General features: G+C 38.4%; 3 protein-coding genes across 3 annotated transcripts in view; all 3 read right to left on the bottom strand.

The window, feature by feature from the left end:
* Positions 1-706, bottom strand: part of LOC127432292 (erythropoietin-like) — a gene marked incomplete at its 5' end in the record, with an annotated part of 30418 nt that extends 29712 nt beyond the window's left edge. Inside the window, one exon of the mRNA XM_051683189.1 lies at positions 542-706. Coding sequence (XP_051539149.1) covers positions 542-706 — 165 coding nt within the window. The remainder of the gene's footprint in view (positions 1-541) is intronic.
* A 10648-nt stretch (positions 707-11354) lies between these two features.
* LOC127432804 (endonuclease domain-containing 1 protein) lies at positions 11355-13100 on the bottom strand. The gene is made up of 2 exons (XM_051684226.1): positions 12638-13100; positions 11355-12541 (listed from the first exon to the last, which is right to left on the bottom strand). The coding sequence occupies exons 1-2, from the start codon at positions 12941-12943 to the stop codon at positions 11933-11935; spliced, it is 915 nt and encodes a 304-aa protein (XP_051540186.1). The 5' UTR covers positions 12944-13100; the 3' UTR covers positions 11355-11932.
* A 2337-nt stretch (positions 13101-15437) lies between these two features.
* zgc:172339 (uncharacterized protein LOC564384 homolog) lies at positions 15438-17675 on the bottom strand. Its single transcript, XM_051684231.1, has 2 exons — positions 17278-17675; positions 15438-16385 (listed from the first exon to the last, which is right to left on the bottom strand). Exons 1-2 carry the CDS (start codon positions 17566-17568, stop codon positions 15792-15794), a joined length of 885 nt encoding a protein of 294 aa, XP_051540191.1. The 5' UTR covers positions 17569-17675; the 3' UTR covers positions 15438-15791.
* Between the last annotated feature and the right edge of the window lie 82 nt (positions 17676-17757).

Genomic DNA, 17757 nt, shown 5'->3' with positions numbered 1-17757 from the left:
CAATTTGAAGCAGTAAGTCCAACACTGGAGGTATCCTCTCTGGTCCGCTCAGGCAAATGGAGGATAACGCTGATGACGATACATTTATTATTCCCGCCCAGTAACCCCTTAATTAATCATATGTGCTTTTAGCTTATATTGTCATGAGTGTCTGGCAGTTTTCAGAAATAAAATCGGTGATTGCATGGTGAAGATACTGAGACAGGAACCATGGGAATAATTGTTCCCAAATTTGAATGCTCCGGCTTGTAAGGGTTAATTGCTCTATGGACCATTACAGCCTCTCTCTGTATCTCTCTGTATGACTCTTTCTGTGAATGACCTTGAAGGAGATGTGTGTGTGTTGATACTAAAAGGATGATTTAATGTTTTAATAAGAGCAGAGCTGGTGTCTTAAAAAGGCAGATGATATATGTGCGTTAATTAGTGCAAGAAATGAGATGAAACATATGTATGTGGATGGACATATATGTCTCCATCTTACAGTAATGTTTTGTGTGACCAACGAATGTAATAAGGTATACACCAGTGGTTAATATACCTGTAAGTGGAGGCTGTGCAGGATCTGGCCAAGGCTGTGTATTTTACTGATGTTGTTGTGCAGTGTGCTGGCCAGAGGTGAGCTGCTCACTGTTTGTCTCGCTGAACTTAGAGCCTGGACCAGTAAAGACAGTCTGGTCTGCACCTCTGCAGCCTGTCCCTGAACCTACATACCTCCACACATGGTGAATGAGTATCAATGTTTTCATACTACTGTATTTACACAGTAACTGATTACTTTAAAAATAGTATTCAGGTCTATCTGTTTCCAAACAGCAAAGTCAATGCTAATCGGTATCGAGGCGCTGCCTCCTTGTTGGTGACTCTGCCACCTGTGTGTCTGTGTGTTTGTGATTCACATTTTTTATGTGTCTTTTAATGACTTTTGATTTATGATTATCAGCGGGATTGAACCTTGATGATGTGATTATGGCTGCATTCAGTAATCACATTTTGGTTTGCCTTCTGTGGCTTTGGGTAATAATTGTTTGGAGAGCCGCTCAAACACTTAGCCTACAATCTGGGAATGTACCAGGCCCACCTTTAATCTCCTATACAATACCGGTCAAAAGTTTTGAAACACTTGACTGAAATGTTTCTCATGATCTTAAAAATTTTTTGATCTGAAGGCGTATGCTTAAATGTTTGAAATTTGTTTTGTAGACAAAAATATAATTGTGCCACCATATTCATTTATTTCATTATAAAACAAAAATGTAATTAAAAAATAAAGGTTTTGAAAATGATGACTTGGACCAAATAATAAAGAAAAGCAGCCAATAAGTGCCCAACATAGATGGGAACTCCTTCAATACTGTTTAAAAAGCATCCCAGGGTGATACCTCAAGAAGATGTCAAGAGTACATGTCTGCAAATTCTAGGCAAAGGGTGACTACTTTGAAGATGCTAAAATATAACACAGTTTTGATTTATTTTGGATTTTGTTTAGTCACAACATAATTCCCATTGTTCCATTTATGTTATTCCATAGTTTTGATGACTTTACTATTATTCTAAATGTGAAAAAAAAAAAAATAAGAATAATTATAATAAAGAATGAGTAAGTGTTTCAAAACTTTTGACCGGTAGTGTAGTCGGGAGGAGCTTCTGCAGCTATGGCCTTTTGCATCAGGCAGATTGGATCTTGATGTTGACTTGTCGGAAATCAAGCTTAAGACTAGAAAGAGAGCTGCAGAGGAGGGGTCTGGGTCAGCAACAGTCGGCGGAGGTACAAACCTGTGCTACCCTCAGATATCATGGGGAATGTTCGCTCTTTGGTTAATAAAGCGGATGAACTGACAGCTTATTTGCAGTGTGATCTCTTATACTGAAAGAGCAGCCTACTGTGTTTTACGGAGACTTGGCTGTCGGACAGGATATCAGAGTCCCATGTGAAGATGAAAGGTTTTTCACTACACAGGATGGATAGAGATCCAGTGAGGACCAGCAAAAAAACAGGGTGGAGGTGTCTGCCTTAACGTGAATGATCAGTGGTGTCATCCTGGTCATGTAACAGTGAAAAAGATATTTTGTGACCTAAACATTGAGATGCTTGTAGTAAGTTGCTATACTATTTACTTACTATTTGCCAAGAGAGTTCTCTCATGTGATTTTACAAGTGGTTTATATTCCTCCATCGGGTAATGGGAAGGATCATAATTTGATATCTCTGACATCCACATATTTTCCTGTGGCTCGGAAGCAGCCGATTATGTCCAAGACTGTGCGTGTGTGGTCAGAGGACGCTTGTGAAAAGTTAAGAGGGTGCTTTGATTGCACAGACTGGACTGTGTTTTTAGATGATGGACAGTATCTCTGTCAAAGTCACCTGTTATATTTTTTCATCTGTTGATATCTGTGAATGCAGTGTCTATATTGTTTTCTGTTTGTATATGTATGAGTTGAACTAGTGGCAAATGAGTTTCCCCCACAGGTATTAATAAAGCTGTCAATCAATCAATCAATCAATCAATCAGTAGGAACAAAGTAGGATTTTGTCACTCCACAGCCCCCTCTGGAACTATGCTGGGAGAGAAAAGGACAGAGTGAGAGAGGAAAAAGTGATGTTTCTGAAGATAACATAACATGTTACATGAAGCATGCCCAAGATAGGATTAGTGAATTGCTTCCCCTTAGTATCTGTTATGTAATAATTGATATGACTCTATTCTAGCCCTACCTTGTTACGGGGTTAGAACATCAATAATAATATTGATGTAATACTATTTTGTCATGGAAGGTGGAGTTTTGGCTATTCAGGGCAAGGCTTCCGCCAACTATGACACAAGCCCGGATCAGTCTGTTTCTTAAAAAGGACAAAGATCCATATGAGTTTAAGAGTTACTGTCCAATTTCCCTGATCCAGCCAGAAGTTAAAATATTGTCAAAAATTTGGGCTAACCAATTTAGAAAAGTTATGACATCTCTTATACATATAGATCAGGTGGGGTTTATTTGGGGCCGCAGCTCTTCTGATAACATTAGGCGTTTCATCAATATCATGTGGTCAGTGGCGAATGATCAGACTCCAGTTGCTGCCATCTCACTTGACGCCAAAAAGGCGTTTGATATGGTAGAATGGGATTATTTTTTTAAAGATTTTAGAAATATACTTTTATTGGATGGATTAAGTTACTTTATAGACACCCGGTAGCGGCGGTACAAACAAACAGATTAATTTCAGATTATTTTACTCTGGATAGGGTCACCCGGCAGGGTTGCCCTCTTTCCCCATTATTTTTCTGTTTTGCCTGGAACCATTAGCAGCCGCGATAAGAAAGGAGGATGATTTTCCAGGGGCGGTGGCGGGAGGTATGGCGCATAAGCTTTTGCTTTACGCAGATTATATTTTATTATTCGTCTCCAACCCTACTAGATCTATGCCTTGCCTCCACAGAATTATTAATTCCTTTTCTAAATTCTCGGGATACAGAGTCAATTGGTCTCAATCTGAAACTTTGTCTCTGACAGTGTACTGCCCGGTAACAGCTTTTCAGCCATGTGCCTTCCAGTGGCCCAAACAGGGCATTTAGAATTTGGGCATTTTATTCAAGCAAATTTGTGTGATTTAATTTAATTTAATTTAGAGTTAATTTTGACCCTTTAATAAAAAGGTTTTCGAGCCATGTGGGCAGGTGGGCTTCATTACATTTATCTATGATTGGGAAGGTTAATGTTATTAAAATTAATTGTATTCCAAAATTCAACTACCTGCTACAGTCTATCCCTGTAGCTGTCCCCCTATCTTATTTCAAGTAATTTGATAGCATAGCGAAGTCGTTCATTTGGAATGGTAAACATCCCAGATTACATTTCAGTAAATTGCATAGGCCGATTGACAAAGGTGGGCTAGGCCTACCCAAGATTTTGTTTTATTATTATGCGTTTGGTCTCAGACATTTGGCTCATTGATCACTTCCACCTGAGAGAGCCCCTCCCTGGTTTTGTACTGAACAGGAAGTTCTTGCCCCTATTTCGCCATTGCAGAGCCTTTCTATCAAACTAACCGGAGAAGTTAAGTTATACCCCGTTATCTCGCATTTGCACGTGGCATGGACAAAAGTGTCCAGCGTGTTTAATTCAGACATTAATTTAAATGTTGCTTCAAGCATATGGCTGAACCCAAAATTATGTATTAATAAGCCCCCCCCCCCAAAAGCGGCAGATACTCTGGGAGTGGTGATTACTGCTTTTGGAAAAGGTCAAAGAGTCTGGGGGATGGAGCTTCAACTTCTCTCATGAGATTATGGGAGAAAGATTTGGTATTGGAGGAGGGAGTGTGGGCTAAGATTCTAAAAAATGTCAAGTCTACATCTAGAGATGCAAGGGTGCATCTTATGCAATTTAAGATTTTACATCGATTCTATTGGACCCCCTCTTGGACATGATGTTCTTTATTTATCTATATACAGTAGTTTCCATAACAAACTAATTTTATAATAGTGTCACACAAAGTTTAAACACAGGCTTTGTTCGCCATTATATAAATTAGGCTTTACTCAGAAGTTCTGTCAATAATGTCTCTGTAAGCAGGTATAGCTGCAGCCCGGAGATCTCCAAAAGAGAGCGCTGTAAACCCAGAAGGGGGCAGGGTTACTCCAGAAGGGGGTTGGGTCAGCTCCAAAGGGGGACGACACTTTCACTCACGGTTAAGATTAGGCAAATGGTTAGGTTAGGGGCTCTGTATATCTTTAGAGCTATATCCTCCTCTTGTTGACGAGAGCATGAGGTGTGAAGGGGCCCGTTATGAACAGGGATATGTGTTGAACAGTGAATCAGAAAATTATATGCTGAGGCTTTTAGCCTGGAGATAAAGAAATGTATGCTGGTCAGAGGTGAAGGTCTGTGGCCTAAGGGAAAATACGTCAATTCTATCATAAGTAATGAATTGATTTTCAGTGACAGATTTTAAAACTTGAACATTCAGTTACATCCATGGCTAGGTTGATTAATTATGTTGTCAAGATACAATGTTATGACTCAAACAGATGTACTTTCCCAGATGAGTGTGAATTGGGATTCAGTCTATCATGCCTCTTTCTCCCAATGCAATCATGTTTGTTTTGCACTTCAGCATTATCAGTGTCAATGTTGCAGTGCTTTTGATGATCTTTGCTTTTACAGAAAAGGAAAAGGTTAGTAAGTGATTTTATCACACTAAAATCATGAGAATGCACGTATTGTTATTGTCTTGTGGCTACAAACTTTTCAAAATTAATTTTTGTAATCAACATTATGCCACAAGTGCTGTCAATTGACCTTAACTTGTACTGAACCCAGAACATTCCTTTAAATGTGAAAATAACCTGTATCCTACTTATTTTCAGTTGAAATTCACTGGTATAAATGTTTATGTATTATTATTGTAATGTTATTGTTATTGGGCTTTAACATCAATAATATTATTCTGATTAACACTTTTATTGATTCAGACACACGAAACAGAAAAGCAAACATATATACACCAAATCAACTTTTAACCCCCATAAATCCCCATAAAGCCCTCCCAATCCCCAACCCCACCCTAACCCTCAGCAAATATCCCTGTGGTCCAACTTGAGAATACACAAAAAAAATAATAATAAATAAATAAATAATGCCGCCACACTGCCCATCTCTATGCACCACTCCTGAACTGAGGGCGCTCCAGCCAACTTCCATCTCCTAAGGATGACCTGCCTGCCGATCATAACACTGTAAGGGCTAGATTAGGGGCTCTGTGTATCTTTGCTGGCGCTTTGGAGCTTCCACCCCTTTTTGGAGCTCGGCCTGCAGCTTTATCATTCTCAGGCATTCTACTACTCAGACAGTGGCGTATCCAGGACATTTTTACTGGGGTGGCCAAGATGGGGCACAGACCTAGTGTGGGGTGGCGATACCGGGAGAACCTTTATGAATGGCACATGATCAAAATGTGTAAATATCGCATTGCTTTGCTTCAACATCTACACATGTAGAATAAATGAATTCTTAAACTCATGTTAGCATTCACTGAACTGTTTGTATTCAATATCAGACTGTTGTTTTGACATTTGACAGTTTTCTATTCCTGTTCTATTTCAACCTGTTACAGTTTCTGGGAATCTCTGGTTATTTTAACATAACATCCATTTTTAAATCAGTAATTGTTTAGGAAAAGTCAGTTACACATTTTTAAGAGCTATTCTCATTGTAGAGAATTAATCTGCATATAACATCAGGTATAGTGTATAATCATATAAAGATACAAGTACAGGTGATAACTGATTGAGGTGCAATTCAATCAATCATTCAATCAATTATTCATTCATTTATTAGTTATAACTGCACTGTCCAGCAGAAATATTGTTAAATTGGGTACAAATCAGTGTGTGAAATTGGCTACGAGGGCTTATAGGTGTCTGTCTGGAAACCCCAAAATTGCAGATTGAGCTCTGAATACAGTAAAAAACAAAACTCTATTTACAGTGTCTACTCAGGTTTATTTTCCACATGTTCTGATAGCTTCAATTACTTTGAATATTACCAAATAAAATAGTTAGTCAAATCATTTGCGGCATTTAAGTGCAATTTGCCCTGCCTCTGTATATTTAAAATGTCAAATAAGGTATAAAAACTTTGAAGATTTTATAGGTCTGACTGACCAATAATACACATAAAGAGCTCATAAATAACTCATGTAAAGATTTAAAGTACAGTCACAGCACAAACCCTTCCATTTCACACACAGGTTAGCCATATATATATAACTTTAGCTATTAAACATATACATCTGTAAAACGCTTTACACACCTTTACACATTAAATCAGAAAACATAGCATTTCATATTTCATGTCAATGTAAAGATAACATGCTGAATGTGGTGTAGGGTCTAGCTTACTCTTTAACCTAGCTACTGTAACAATGAAAAAATGTTTTCACATTCGGGATAAATTAAACGATAGATTAGATGAACATACCTCTCAAATAACAGCTTTCTTTTTGACCACAAATCGACGTCGTCAACTCATTGGAAGTTGGAGGTAGACGCTAGCTTGTGTCAGCTTCGTGCTTCTGACCGACCATTATACTCAAGACCTGGCGCCCGCTGCCCGCGACCTGCGGCACCTGCCTGGCCACCCGCGGCCTGCCCCTCCCCCCACTGATCAAAGATGAACATGATGAACTACCAATCAGTTCTGGGGTGGCCACAGGGTGGCCAATGAGATTTCAGGGGTGGCCCAGGCCACCTCAGGCCACCCCCTAAAATCACCACTGCACTCAGAATATCACAAAGGTAGGAAGAAAGGCTAAATTTTCCTCAGGTGACCTATTTTTTTATTTTTTTAATTTTTTTGGCTACTACACAAAGACAGTAGAACTGGTGTAAAAGTATTTTGATGGCATGGCTGAGTTCTTTAGGTCATGGTTTGTTGCAGGCTGACCCCTGTTCACAACATTCGGCAGTCGGCATTGAGAATAGGCTATATAATATAGGGCCAGTTTTGACTGTGAACTATATAGTCTATGCATTGAAGGGTTGAGGTGCATACATGTATTTATAAGTTAAGATAAACATAATAAAATCAATAAGTAGAATAAACCCATTGTAAGCATATAAACCATAAATTAATAACTATGTCTAGTATACAAAAGCAAAGAGAACTGTTTTACTGACATCAATTCAAACGTGAAAAATTATGTTATTTTTAATTATATTTTCTCCACCTCAGAAAAAAGGCTGAACTTAACTGAAAACCTTTGCATCCGCAAAGTGTATTTGTACAATGAAAATGCACTTAAATCCTTTACGCGATTTGACCATGAAATGACTTTTATGCTCCTTTCTGCACTCTACAACTATTGCAAATTGCACAGTGTACAGCCCCACAGATGACTCTTGTTTGACCCTGTTACTTGTGCGTCACTGATGGCATTTCAGTGCGCTCTGTTCGCACAATATGCTTTCAGTGGACAATCCAGTGATGACAGTGGTGTACTATCATGTTTGAGGTGTAGCCTGATCTCACAGTGAAATCGGAAAGAGTAGACCGACTTTTCTTTCGTCAAAATCGGTATACGTTGACCGAAGTTTCGAAACACTTCTCCCAGTGGCCAAAGTGGTAAGTGTTGTAGGGCATATGGGCACGTGTGAGCTCCATTGATTTATGTCCAGGAGAGGTCGCCAAATGCTAGTAATGAAGAAAGTTGTTTTCAGCTTTAGGACGTTATACAATGAAGAGAAAAGCATATATTTATAGATTCTATCCTCCAACCCAAACCTTACCTTAACCATTAGTGGAGTAAAAAGTAATGCTAGAGGGAAAAGTGAAACCTCTGAATCATGCTCATCATTGATTATTTATACATGGTTACTGTCTGGCTTTGAACCCTTGTCTTCGACGCAATGCGCTGCCAATTGTGCCAGGTGGAAATGTAAACACATTGAAACCACTGCAAACATGTCTGATAAGAATGCTGCATGTCAGCGCGTCAGCATACAGTCAACGATCCTAGGGTATCGAAACTAACGGAAACATCATGCCGACTTCACGTGTGATCATGCTGCAGGAGGGCTGACTAGACTACTTTCCTGGAAGTTTTTTTTTTTTAAACACGACTGAAATGTTTCTCATGATCTTAAAATCCTTTTGATCTAAAGGCGTATGCTTAAATGTTTGAAATTAGTTTTGTAGACAAAAATATAATTGTGCCACCATATTAATTTATTTCATTATAAAACTAAAATGTAATAAAAAAAAATAAAATAAATAAAATTGATGACTTGGACCATATAATAAAGAAAAGCAGCCAATAAGTGCCCAACATAGATGGGAACTCCTTCAATACTGTTTAAAAATCATCCCAGGGTGATACCTCAAGAAGTTGGTTGAGAAAATGTCAAGAGTACATGTCTGCAAATTCTAGGCAAAGGGTGACTACTTTGAAGATGCTAAAATATAACACAGTTTTGATTTATTTTGGATTTTGTTTAGTCACAACATAATTCCCATAGTTCCATTTATGTTATTCCATAGTTTTAATGACTTTACTATTATTCTAAAATGTGAAGAAAAAAAATTAATAAAGAATGAGTAAGTGTTTCAAAACTTTTGACCAGTAGTGTGTGTGTGTATATATATATATATATATATATATATATATATATATATATATATATATATATATATGTGTGTGTGTGTATATGAAAAATAGATTGATTAATTAATACAATTATGTAAATCTGATGTCTGTAATTAATAAAATTATTAGTATTCAAGATGTGTTCCAGATTTTTATGGTAAACGTCAAGACATGCATAATTTGATACAGTAATTTATAATACGAGTTTGACAACACCACTGTACAAAAGACAGATTTATATTTTGAGGGTGACCAGTCCACAACATATAGTATTTGAAGATTCTTTTTCTGAATTTATTTAAAAAAATATTAATGTATGTGCCTTCTACAGGGCGGCCAAACACAAAGACCTGTGAAGAACCATGTTAGGGGGCACTACGTTAGAAAGTGAGATGATGTCTACTTTGGCCATTTAGTTAGTCTGGTGCTGAACTGGGTTGGTAAATAGAGCAGTCCCAAAAAGTAGTTGGACACTTAAGCAACAGTTTATCTATGAATTTCATTGCATTAGATAAAATATCAAACCAGAGTAACCACTGTTGTCGTTCATCCCATATGATTTGAAAACTATAAAGTGTCAAAATACTTTTTGAGTCTTAAGTTGGTCTTATCCATTGGTTTACATTGCATAATGTAAAACACATCCTTCTGGTATCTTTCTTTAAAATAAATGTCACTTGGTTTGACACTTCATCTAAATGCAATGACATCCATACATTTTTATCTATGTTCAAAAACTTTTGGGGGCCACTGAGTATTTATGTGCATTTGAGATTCTTTAGGGAAAATACTTCATAGTACTGCCCCCTTTTACAGCAAGAGAGAGGATGAATGGCACAAGAGTCCTTACTATTCCCTCGAGCAAATTCACCATTATTGACTGGTACTAAAGAAAAATTGATTACTAAAAAATTATATATGCATTAAATACATTGTTAACTGCATTTAAAGAAGCAAAATCACAACCATTAGTAATGATATCAATAATGACAGACAGTTCACAGAAAAGAATACAAGAGAAAAACAGAATATTAGTGAGAGGAACTGAAAGGGAAGGCTCATGCATTTCTCCCTTATTCAACCTTCAGCTTCACTACATTTGCATATCCTTCCTCATTTGTGTCTCACTTAGATTAGAGTATGGCCTCATGCAATAAAAGAAATATCCCACAAGAATACTAATCTCACTCATGGTATTAGTTTTCAAATGAGTGGTCTGTCATTAAAGGCTCATCTTGTGTGACCTCTGAATAATTGTGCAGTTTTAACAGGAGCTGTATTTCTTTTTGTCACATTTCCTTGAGTTTAAAAATCCTCTGTTTATGTTGCTTTAGTTTGGGTGATGCAGAGTAGTATGTTTCTCTTGAGGTTTCTCCATCCCAGTAGCTTTTTTGCTCTACTTGGTGTAGGCCCTCGATAAACCACTGTCCATGCAGATCTTTACCACCTTACAACTCTCTATTCCAAATTTATGTTCTCATCTCCCCAGTGATGGCCAAAACTGGTAATACTTCCTGGAATTGACAAAATGCAAAGGTCTTTTTATTCCTGACAAAAATCGTAAGAGAGAATCAACTGAATATCAATTACAGAGACACTTTTGCTTGATGTTTTTGAATTGTTTATTAACATTTTTAAAACTGATTTAAAGAATTCATAATGTCATAGGAAAGTTATTTATTTAGATAATGACAAAGAAAAATAAGAATTAAAATCATTTTCAATGTAAATAGTATCCTATTTTAACATCCATTTTTAGAGTAAATTAGTGATATTTGCTCCAACAGTGGTCATCAAGTTGCAGAATTTCAGAATGTCCATAGCTCATTTTCATGTGTTTCTCACAATGTTATATTGATTTAATTCAGTCTCTGTGTTGTTACTGAAAATGATGAAAGTTCAGGAAAGTTAATCTGTTGTAATTTTATATAATCGACTCTTTACCTCACTCCTGTGACGATTCATCCAGCATCCCTCCATCACTCCAGCACCACCTATATTACTAATTTCATTTTAAATAGTGCAGGGGGGCTTGATAGAGCTCGAGTCAATTCTCACACTCAAGCCCTCTGTCATGGAAATGAAACCAAATATGTTTACCGTTATTTCGCTGAACAGTTTTATTAACATTTGAACTTGTGACTCAAACTCAATTGTGGTATTGCAAATCATCTGTGTGCATAATGATGACACTAACCCAGAATTATCCTTAGATTTTATTGGTTTGTATTAGTCATAATTATAGAAGAAACCACAAGAATTTAAGAAATAAGTTGGTACACGTTTTTCAACACATCATCAGGAGAGTTTTCACTCTCCCCCTTCATCAAAACCAGCCAATACTTATCCTTAAAAACCACTACTTAGAACTTCAGGTGGTGTCAGTGAACAATTTAATGTGTATATGCAAATTGAGGCAGTTCACGTTTACATTGTGCATGTAGTACAATGTTAAGATAAAGACAATAAAATGGTTTCCCAAGTGTAGACAAGAGAGCTGAGAAAAAAGAAAAGAAAAAAAAAATTCCAACGCTACACAAAACTAAGCAACCAAAGTTGTTTTCACTCACACAGCCATTTTTTACACCATAAAGTGACACATTTTCCATAAACATCTTCAATATCAGACTACTGTATTTAAACCTTATTTAAACTTCTGAAAAACTCAAAATTGCAAGACTAAAAACTTGCTTAGAATTAGACAGGGATAGGAAAAACACACATTAGAAAAGACAGCAAGAAAAAGGAAACCACAACCAATGCAAAGCTGTAAATTGAAGGTGTGGCAGGTCATATAGTATGGTAAAGGTAGGGAGGAAGAGGGGAAGGAGCTTTGCAGTTATCATAGAACAGTTGGAAGTTCTGGTCTACATCAATTCTTTTCTTCAGGTACTCCTCCAAGTCCATCAATATGAGCTCATGAACAGCATTCCCCTCCTTTGCATTCTTGGCGAGGGCCCCTTGGGTTGGGAAGTGGATGCGTTCGATGTGTGGTGCATTCCGGTCATAGTCAGTGCAGCAGTAGGCAGACCACACTTCGTCAGGGATGCCAACCCTATTCTGGTTGTTACGTCGGATCATATTACCGGTAGAGGTAACCCCAGTAATAATGTAGGCTGTGCCCCGGCAGTAGTTGTTGAGCCGTACTCGAATGCGCTCTTCATATTCGCGCCATGGTCCGATGTTGAACTCCCGCACCTCTGGAACGACATTGGTGAGTGTGTAGGTGGCAGCTCGGTCACGGGGGTCAGACTGGTGCTGGTCTGGGTTCAGATGGCCTCTCTCATACAGTACCACATCAGAGTAGTCTTCCAAAACTGCCTGGCTATCCTCAAACTTCATGTGTAGGTAGCCAGTAGGGAAAGGCAACATGTTCCCATTTCCATCAAGTTCTGCAAGCTGAGAGGAAGTTAATGACATGATTAAAATCATGACAAGGAAAGACAGTCTTCATTTATCAAATCCTAAACTCAAAATAAATGGTACCATAGTTACCTGAGGCTCATACATCCAGGGGTAGTCTACACGGCGATCGCCCTCTGTTTTCTTGAAGGTATATGCAGAGTACACTGGGATACGTTTTTTAGGGTCGTACAGGGTCACATATCGTGGTTTGTCAGCGTAGCGCTGGCAAATCTTTTTGAGCCTGGGATCAGTGAAGCCCCGTGGTGGGGTTCCCATGTAGAGTGAATCCTTGCATCTCTCAACATGGTTGAAATCTTCAACCACGGTTGCTGTGACCCAGTGTACAGTGAGCCACTTTGTGAAGGCGAGAGCCACAAGGATGACGGAGAGATGCATTTTAGTCTGAAGCACTCCGGGGAACTTCTCAACTGTCTCACTTGAGCGTTTCTCAGATAGAATGAGTGAGTGAGAGAAAGTTGAAGCTGTTTCCTTTGAATGGCTTTGATTAGATAAGCAAAGCAGGAGAACTGATGACACTTTGCCTAGAAGTACAGTGCTGGTGTACTTAGCAACAGTTGTACTCCTCTTCTCCAGCAATACATCTTGAGTTTAAAAGAGAACGGCTTTACATGGATCTTGGGGTAAATGCTGTGACGTGGAGGAGGGTGTAGCCGGGCCGTGATAGTCCATGGCCAGCACTGAATCAGCTGATCAGCAGGAGAGTGAGATAAAGGGGAGCCAGAGGCGCCAGTTCGAGAGAGTGAGAGATGCACGCTGCATGTGTGTCTGTTCGTTTAAGTTTTACGGATGTTGCTTTAAGTTCATTTTTATCATTAAACCTTTATGTTGACTGTTCAGCCAGTTCCCGTCTCCTCCTCGCCCATCCTTATACTGTTACAGTGGGGCCGAAACCCGGGTGGGAGGAGGGATGCGCTGTCGCGGAGTCCTCGCCACTGCCATCCGCCAGGGAAACAGCCGCGGCCGTCTGCCTGGGGACTGAGGGTTCACTGCCGGCCGCCGAGAGCCGGAGGAACCGCTGCTGTCCACCAAGAAAGGGAGGAGCAGTTCCGTCCGCCAGGGGCCGGAGGACTTGCTGCCGTCCGCGGGGGAGGAGCAAGCTGCCCATCCTTACACTGTTACAAATGCATTGTAACATGGTCAGAATATGGAGTAATTATTCTGTGCCATAGATTAATTTTTTAAAATCATGAAGGGTGATCACATTTTTTTTCATATCTATATAGTATACTATCACAGGATATACAGTATATTTCTTTGTTTATTACAAGACAAATTAGATATTCATACAAATGGCTACAATATCACATTGATTTTCTGTGTGAAAATGGTGATTACATGTACAAATACATATTATACATGTTATTTGTTACTTAATGTGCTGCTTTTGTTTCAGTGATTGGCTTGATTTTCATTTGGCATTGCTATTTGACAAAGACTCAACGTGGAAGTAAACTATAGCAAGTGTAACACATGAACAGTATGATTTGGCAATTGTTGCTTGGGTGTAATACTGAAATTACAGTATGTACAGAAAGTTATGTGTCTATTTAGACTCAAAAAGTGCATGAGAAAATAAATGTGTTGCTTATATGTAGCTTGTGTGTAGCTTATGTGTTGTGTAGCTCAATATGTGTTTGACAGCCAGTTGCGTCTCATGAAATTACAGTGTGGAAATAATGAATCCTGTTCAATATTTGTTGCATATTCTCTTAGATATATGAAAAATTAAACATCAAAATATATCAGAATGTATTATATTCTATTACTTTCTAATTGTCTTGAAATTGTTTTGAAAATTTGACACTATCTGTGCATTTTGTAGATCCATTTGTGATAGATATACAGTACATGTTGAGTTTGGTAGGGGGAGGGGATATAGTGGGGGTTTAATGTTTAAAGTTTTTGATTCATTATATAGATGTTGTTGTATTTCTTGTGTTAATTTATGAATCAATAAAAAAAAAATAAAAAAAAAATTAAAAAAAATTAAAAAAAAAGATATACAGTACATGTTGGGTCGCTAAAGACCCAAGGTATTTAATAATGTTTGCCGAAACACGTATGTAAGGGTTAAAATTATGCTTTGTACATGAAAGATCCCTCAAATTGTGCAGCTTGTTGAGGAGAGGTGCACTTGCTATTAATTTTCTGAACAATTGCCTAGCATGCACCCAAGTATCATGGTAGCTAGTTTTGCAAGTAGACTCAATAGTGCTCCTTAAAAATCATACGTATATCCTCCAGAGTGAAAATCACACATTATACAGTAGTTATCCTCTCCATTATGCCTTATTAGCTTACTGAATGATAAACCAACATCTTTCTATAGGAGTTATTGATAAATACAGTCATGATAGGTCAGAAAAATACAGTGTAATACCTGAAACAAACTTTTCTATCTCTTTCTCCATAAATTATCCATGTGTGTGTTCACTTTTCTGTAGAACTAATCATCGACTTTTATGACTGCCTTCTAACATGTAAATCAGGCTATTCTACAGGCCCCATCACAAGAGAAGAAATGTAAAGAACAAATTTAGTATGAATGTATAATGAAAGTAATACAGACAGTCTTTATGGAGCCTGTGTAATGAGTGAACACGGGACCTGAATGGGGCTTTTCTCACTTCTCCTGACCTCGATTGTATTCAATTATTTGATATTACATAAGCTATCATGCCACAGTGTGACACGTCTTGCACACACACACAAGCTGATTTTTGTTTCGGAAAGACTCTGTATGAACACATTAGGAATTGATAAAGCATTAATAGAAGTTTAATATGTTTTTCCATGTACATCTCAAAAAGGGTGTTACTGGTTATTGAGAGACTGTAGGCAAAACGAGAAGATTAAGAGTTCAATTCTTTATTTTAGAAGAGTTACACTCAGATACATTGCCATAAACATGCTTATCATGTGAAAAAGATTTGATGTGGCATATTCATTTCAAGTTAATGGACGTAATAAAACCACTGAAGCCCCAGATGACTTTAGTCATTAAACTAATTTTAACACTCTGTTTAGTCCTTTAAAGGATAAATATTCTCAATTGGAAGAAATAGTGTATTTCTGCTTACAACAGTAATTAGATTGTCTGTCTACCAGTTAAAGCTAAAAGAAACATCTTAAATATTTGGTTACGTCCTTGCGTTAACACAGGGTTAAAAAATAGCCCTCGGCTAACAAATGGTAGGCTACGTGTTCACAAAAGTGTTAAAAATCATCCTGACATGATGCCATCGTTAGGCTTACAGTTGTCAAAGAAAATCTGAAACCTCTTGTCTACATAGGTGTTCTTCTTCAAAAAATCTTCCAGCTGACTCACAGACATCTCCAAGACCTCCGATCCTTCTTTCTCATTGAGCCCATGGGACGCAAAGGCTGGGAATTTGGATCGTTCTTCAAATGGGGCATTGTGATCGTAATCTATACAGCAATACGCCGACCACAAGTAGGTGGGGATGGCCACTCGGTCGATGTTGTGTCTGCGGATCATCCTGCCTGAGGTGGTGACACCAGTTACTACGTATGCCGTGCCACGGCAGTAGTTGTTGAGGCGACGGCGGATGATGTGTTCATGCCGTTTCCAGTGACCGATGTTGAACTCGCGCACCTGTGGGACCACATTGGTCAGGGTGTAGGTGGCTGCCTTGTCGTCAGGGTGAGCCTGGTGCTCATCAGGGTTTAAATGGCCTCGCTCGAAATCGACAATGTTTGAGTAGTCTTCCAACACAGCCTGGGCATCAGAAAAGCTGCCGGGGAGATAATACTGGGGGAATGGTTGCATCTCACCAGAGTTCGAATCTTTGGAAAGCTGCACCAGTACAATAAAAAATGGTGTGAGTGAGATGTTAGTATATTGAATATGAATTCTCATTTTCCCCTTCATACTAGGCTATTGAATATACCCTGATAGCGCACATACATCAACCAGATGCCAATTTGATATGTGTGTTTATCTGGAATACGTATTTTTTAGATTGTTTGCTAATCTGCAATACGTCTATAATACATTTCCTCTTGGATGTCAGTAAGACATTCAGCAGATGTCTTAAGAGACGTTTATGATTTAGAATGTTTGTCAATCTGATCTTGTTAAGATGTTTAGCAGATGTTAATTCTAATGGGACGCTTTCCAGATGAAACGGTCTTAAACACACAATTCAGAGAAGTACGTGTGCTATCTGGGTACATTTAAAATATATAATAAATTGAATACAAAATATATTATACCTATGGTGAATATAAAAGCATAACCAATATAAAAATGTCAATGTTTTCAAATAATTGTAATAGTTGGTAGCCTATATCAAACAGCAAAAATTAAGATAAAATGCTGAAGAGCACAAAACCTTAACTGTGCCTTGTTTTTAAGCATTAAGTCCTTAGGAAATTTGTAGTAGTAGCCATGCTTACGTTTGTGATTACTATGGTTTTACTACAATTACCACAGTTAAACTATGGTTACTGTAGTAAAACCATTGTTAATTTTCGCAAGTTATGGGCTATTCACACCGAACACGTGTCTAAAAAAGCTCAAAAAAAAAAAAAAAAAAAAAAAGCGAGGCGCAGCGGTGTTTTTTGCGCATGTTAGAAAAACAAGTGAAAAAGACGTTCGGTGTGAACTTCCCCTAAAACTATTGACAGTTCTTAAATCACCCTCTTGTGGTCATTCAAATGGAAGAGTCTGTAAGTATGTTAACTACCTGAGGCTCGAACATCCAGGGGACGTCAACCTTCTTGGAGCCGTCGGAGCGCTTGAAAGTGTACGCAGAATACACCGGGATGTGGTCCACTATATCATACAGAGTGATATACCGGGCCTTACCATTATAACGCTGACATATCTTTTTAAGAGACCGGTTCTCCAGACCCCGTGGGGCGGTGCCCATATACAGAAATTCACGGCATTCGAGTGAAATCTCTTTCTGCACTTCTGACCGCACAGTCACCAACAGAAAGCAGGCGATCAGCTGTAAAACGGTTCGGAAGCCCATTACATTGAAATAAAACGGATGACTCCTTTGAATAACTTCTTTGGATGTGTCCCAGTGTCCTCATTTTCCATGCATACATACTGAAATGATAGTCAAATAACCTGCGCTCACCTGACGCACCGCTCAGTTGCACTGGCTTGCCAGCAGGCGACGCTGTTTGGAAGAACGCACATTACCGCGTGCAAACTG

Source organism: Myxocyprinus asiaticus, chromosome 42 (genome assembly GCF_019703515.2).
Source record: "Myxocyprinus asiaticus isolate MX2 ecotype Aquarium Trade chromosome 42, UBuf_Myxa_2, whole genome shotgun sequence".
Lineage (NCBI taxonomy): Eukaryota > Metazoa > Chordata > Actinopteri > Cypriniformes > Catostomidae > Myxocyprinus > Myxocyprinus asiaticus.
Note: the sequence above shows the minus strand (reverse complement) of the source record. Positions and strands in the feature narration are given on the sequence as shown.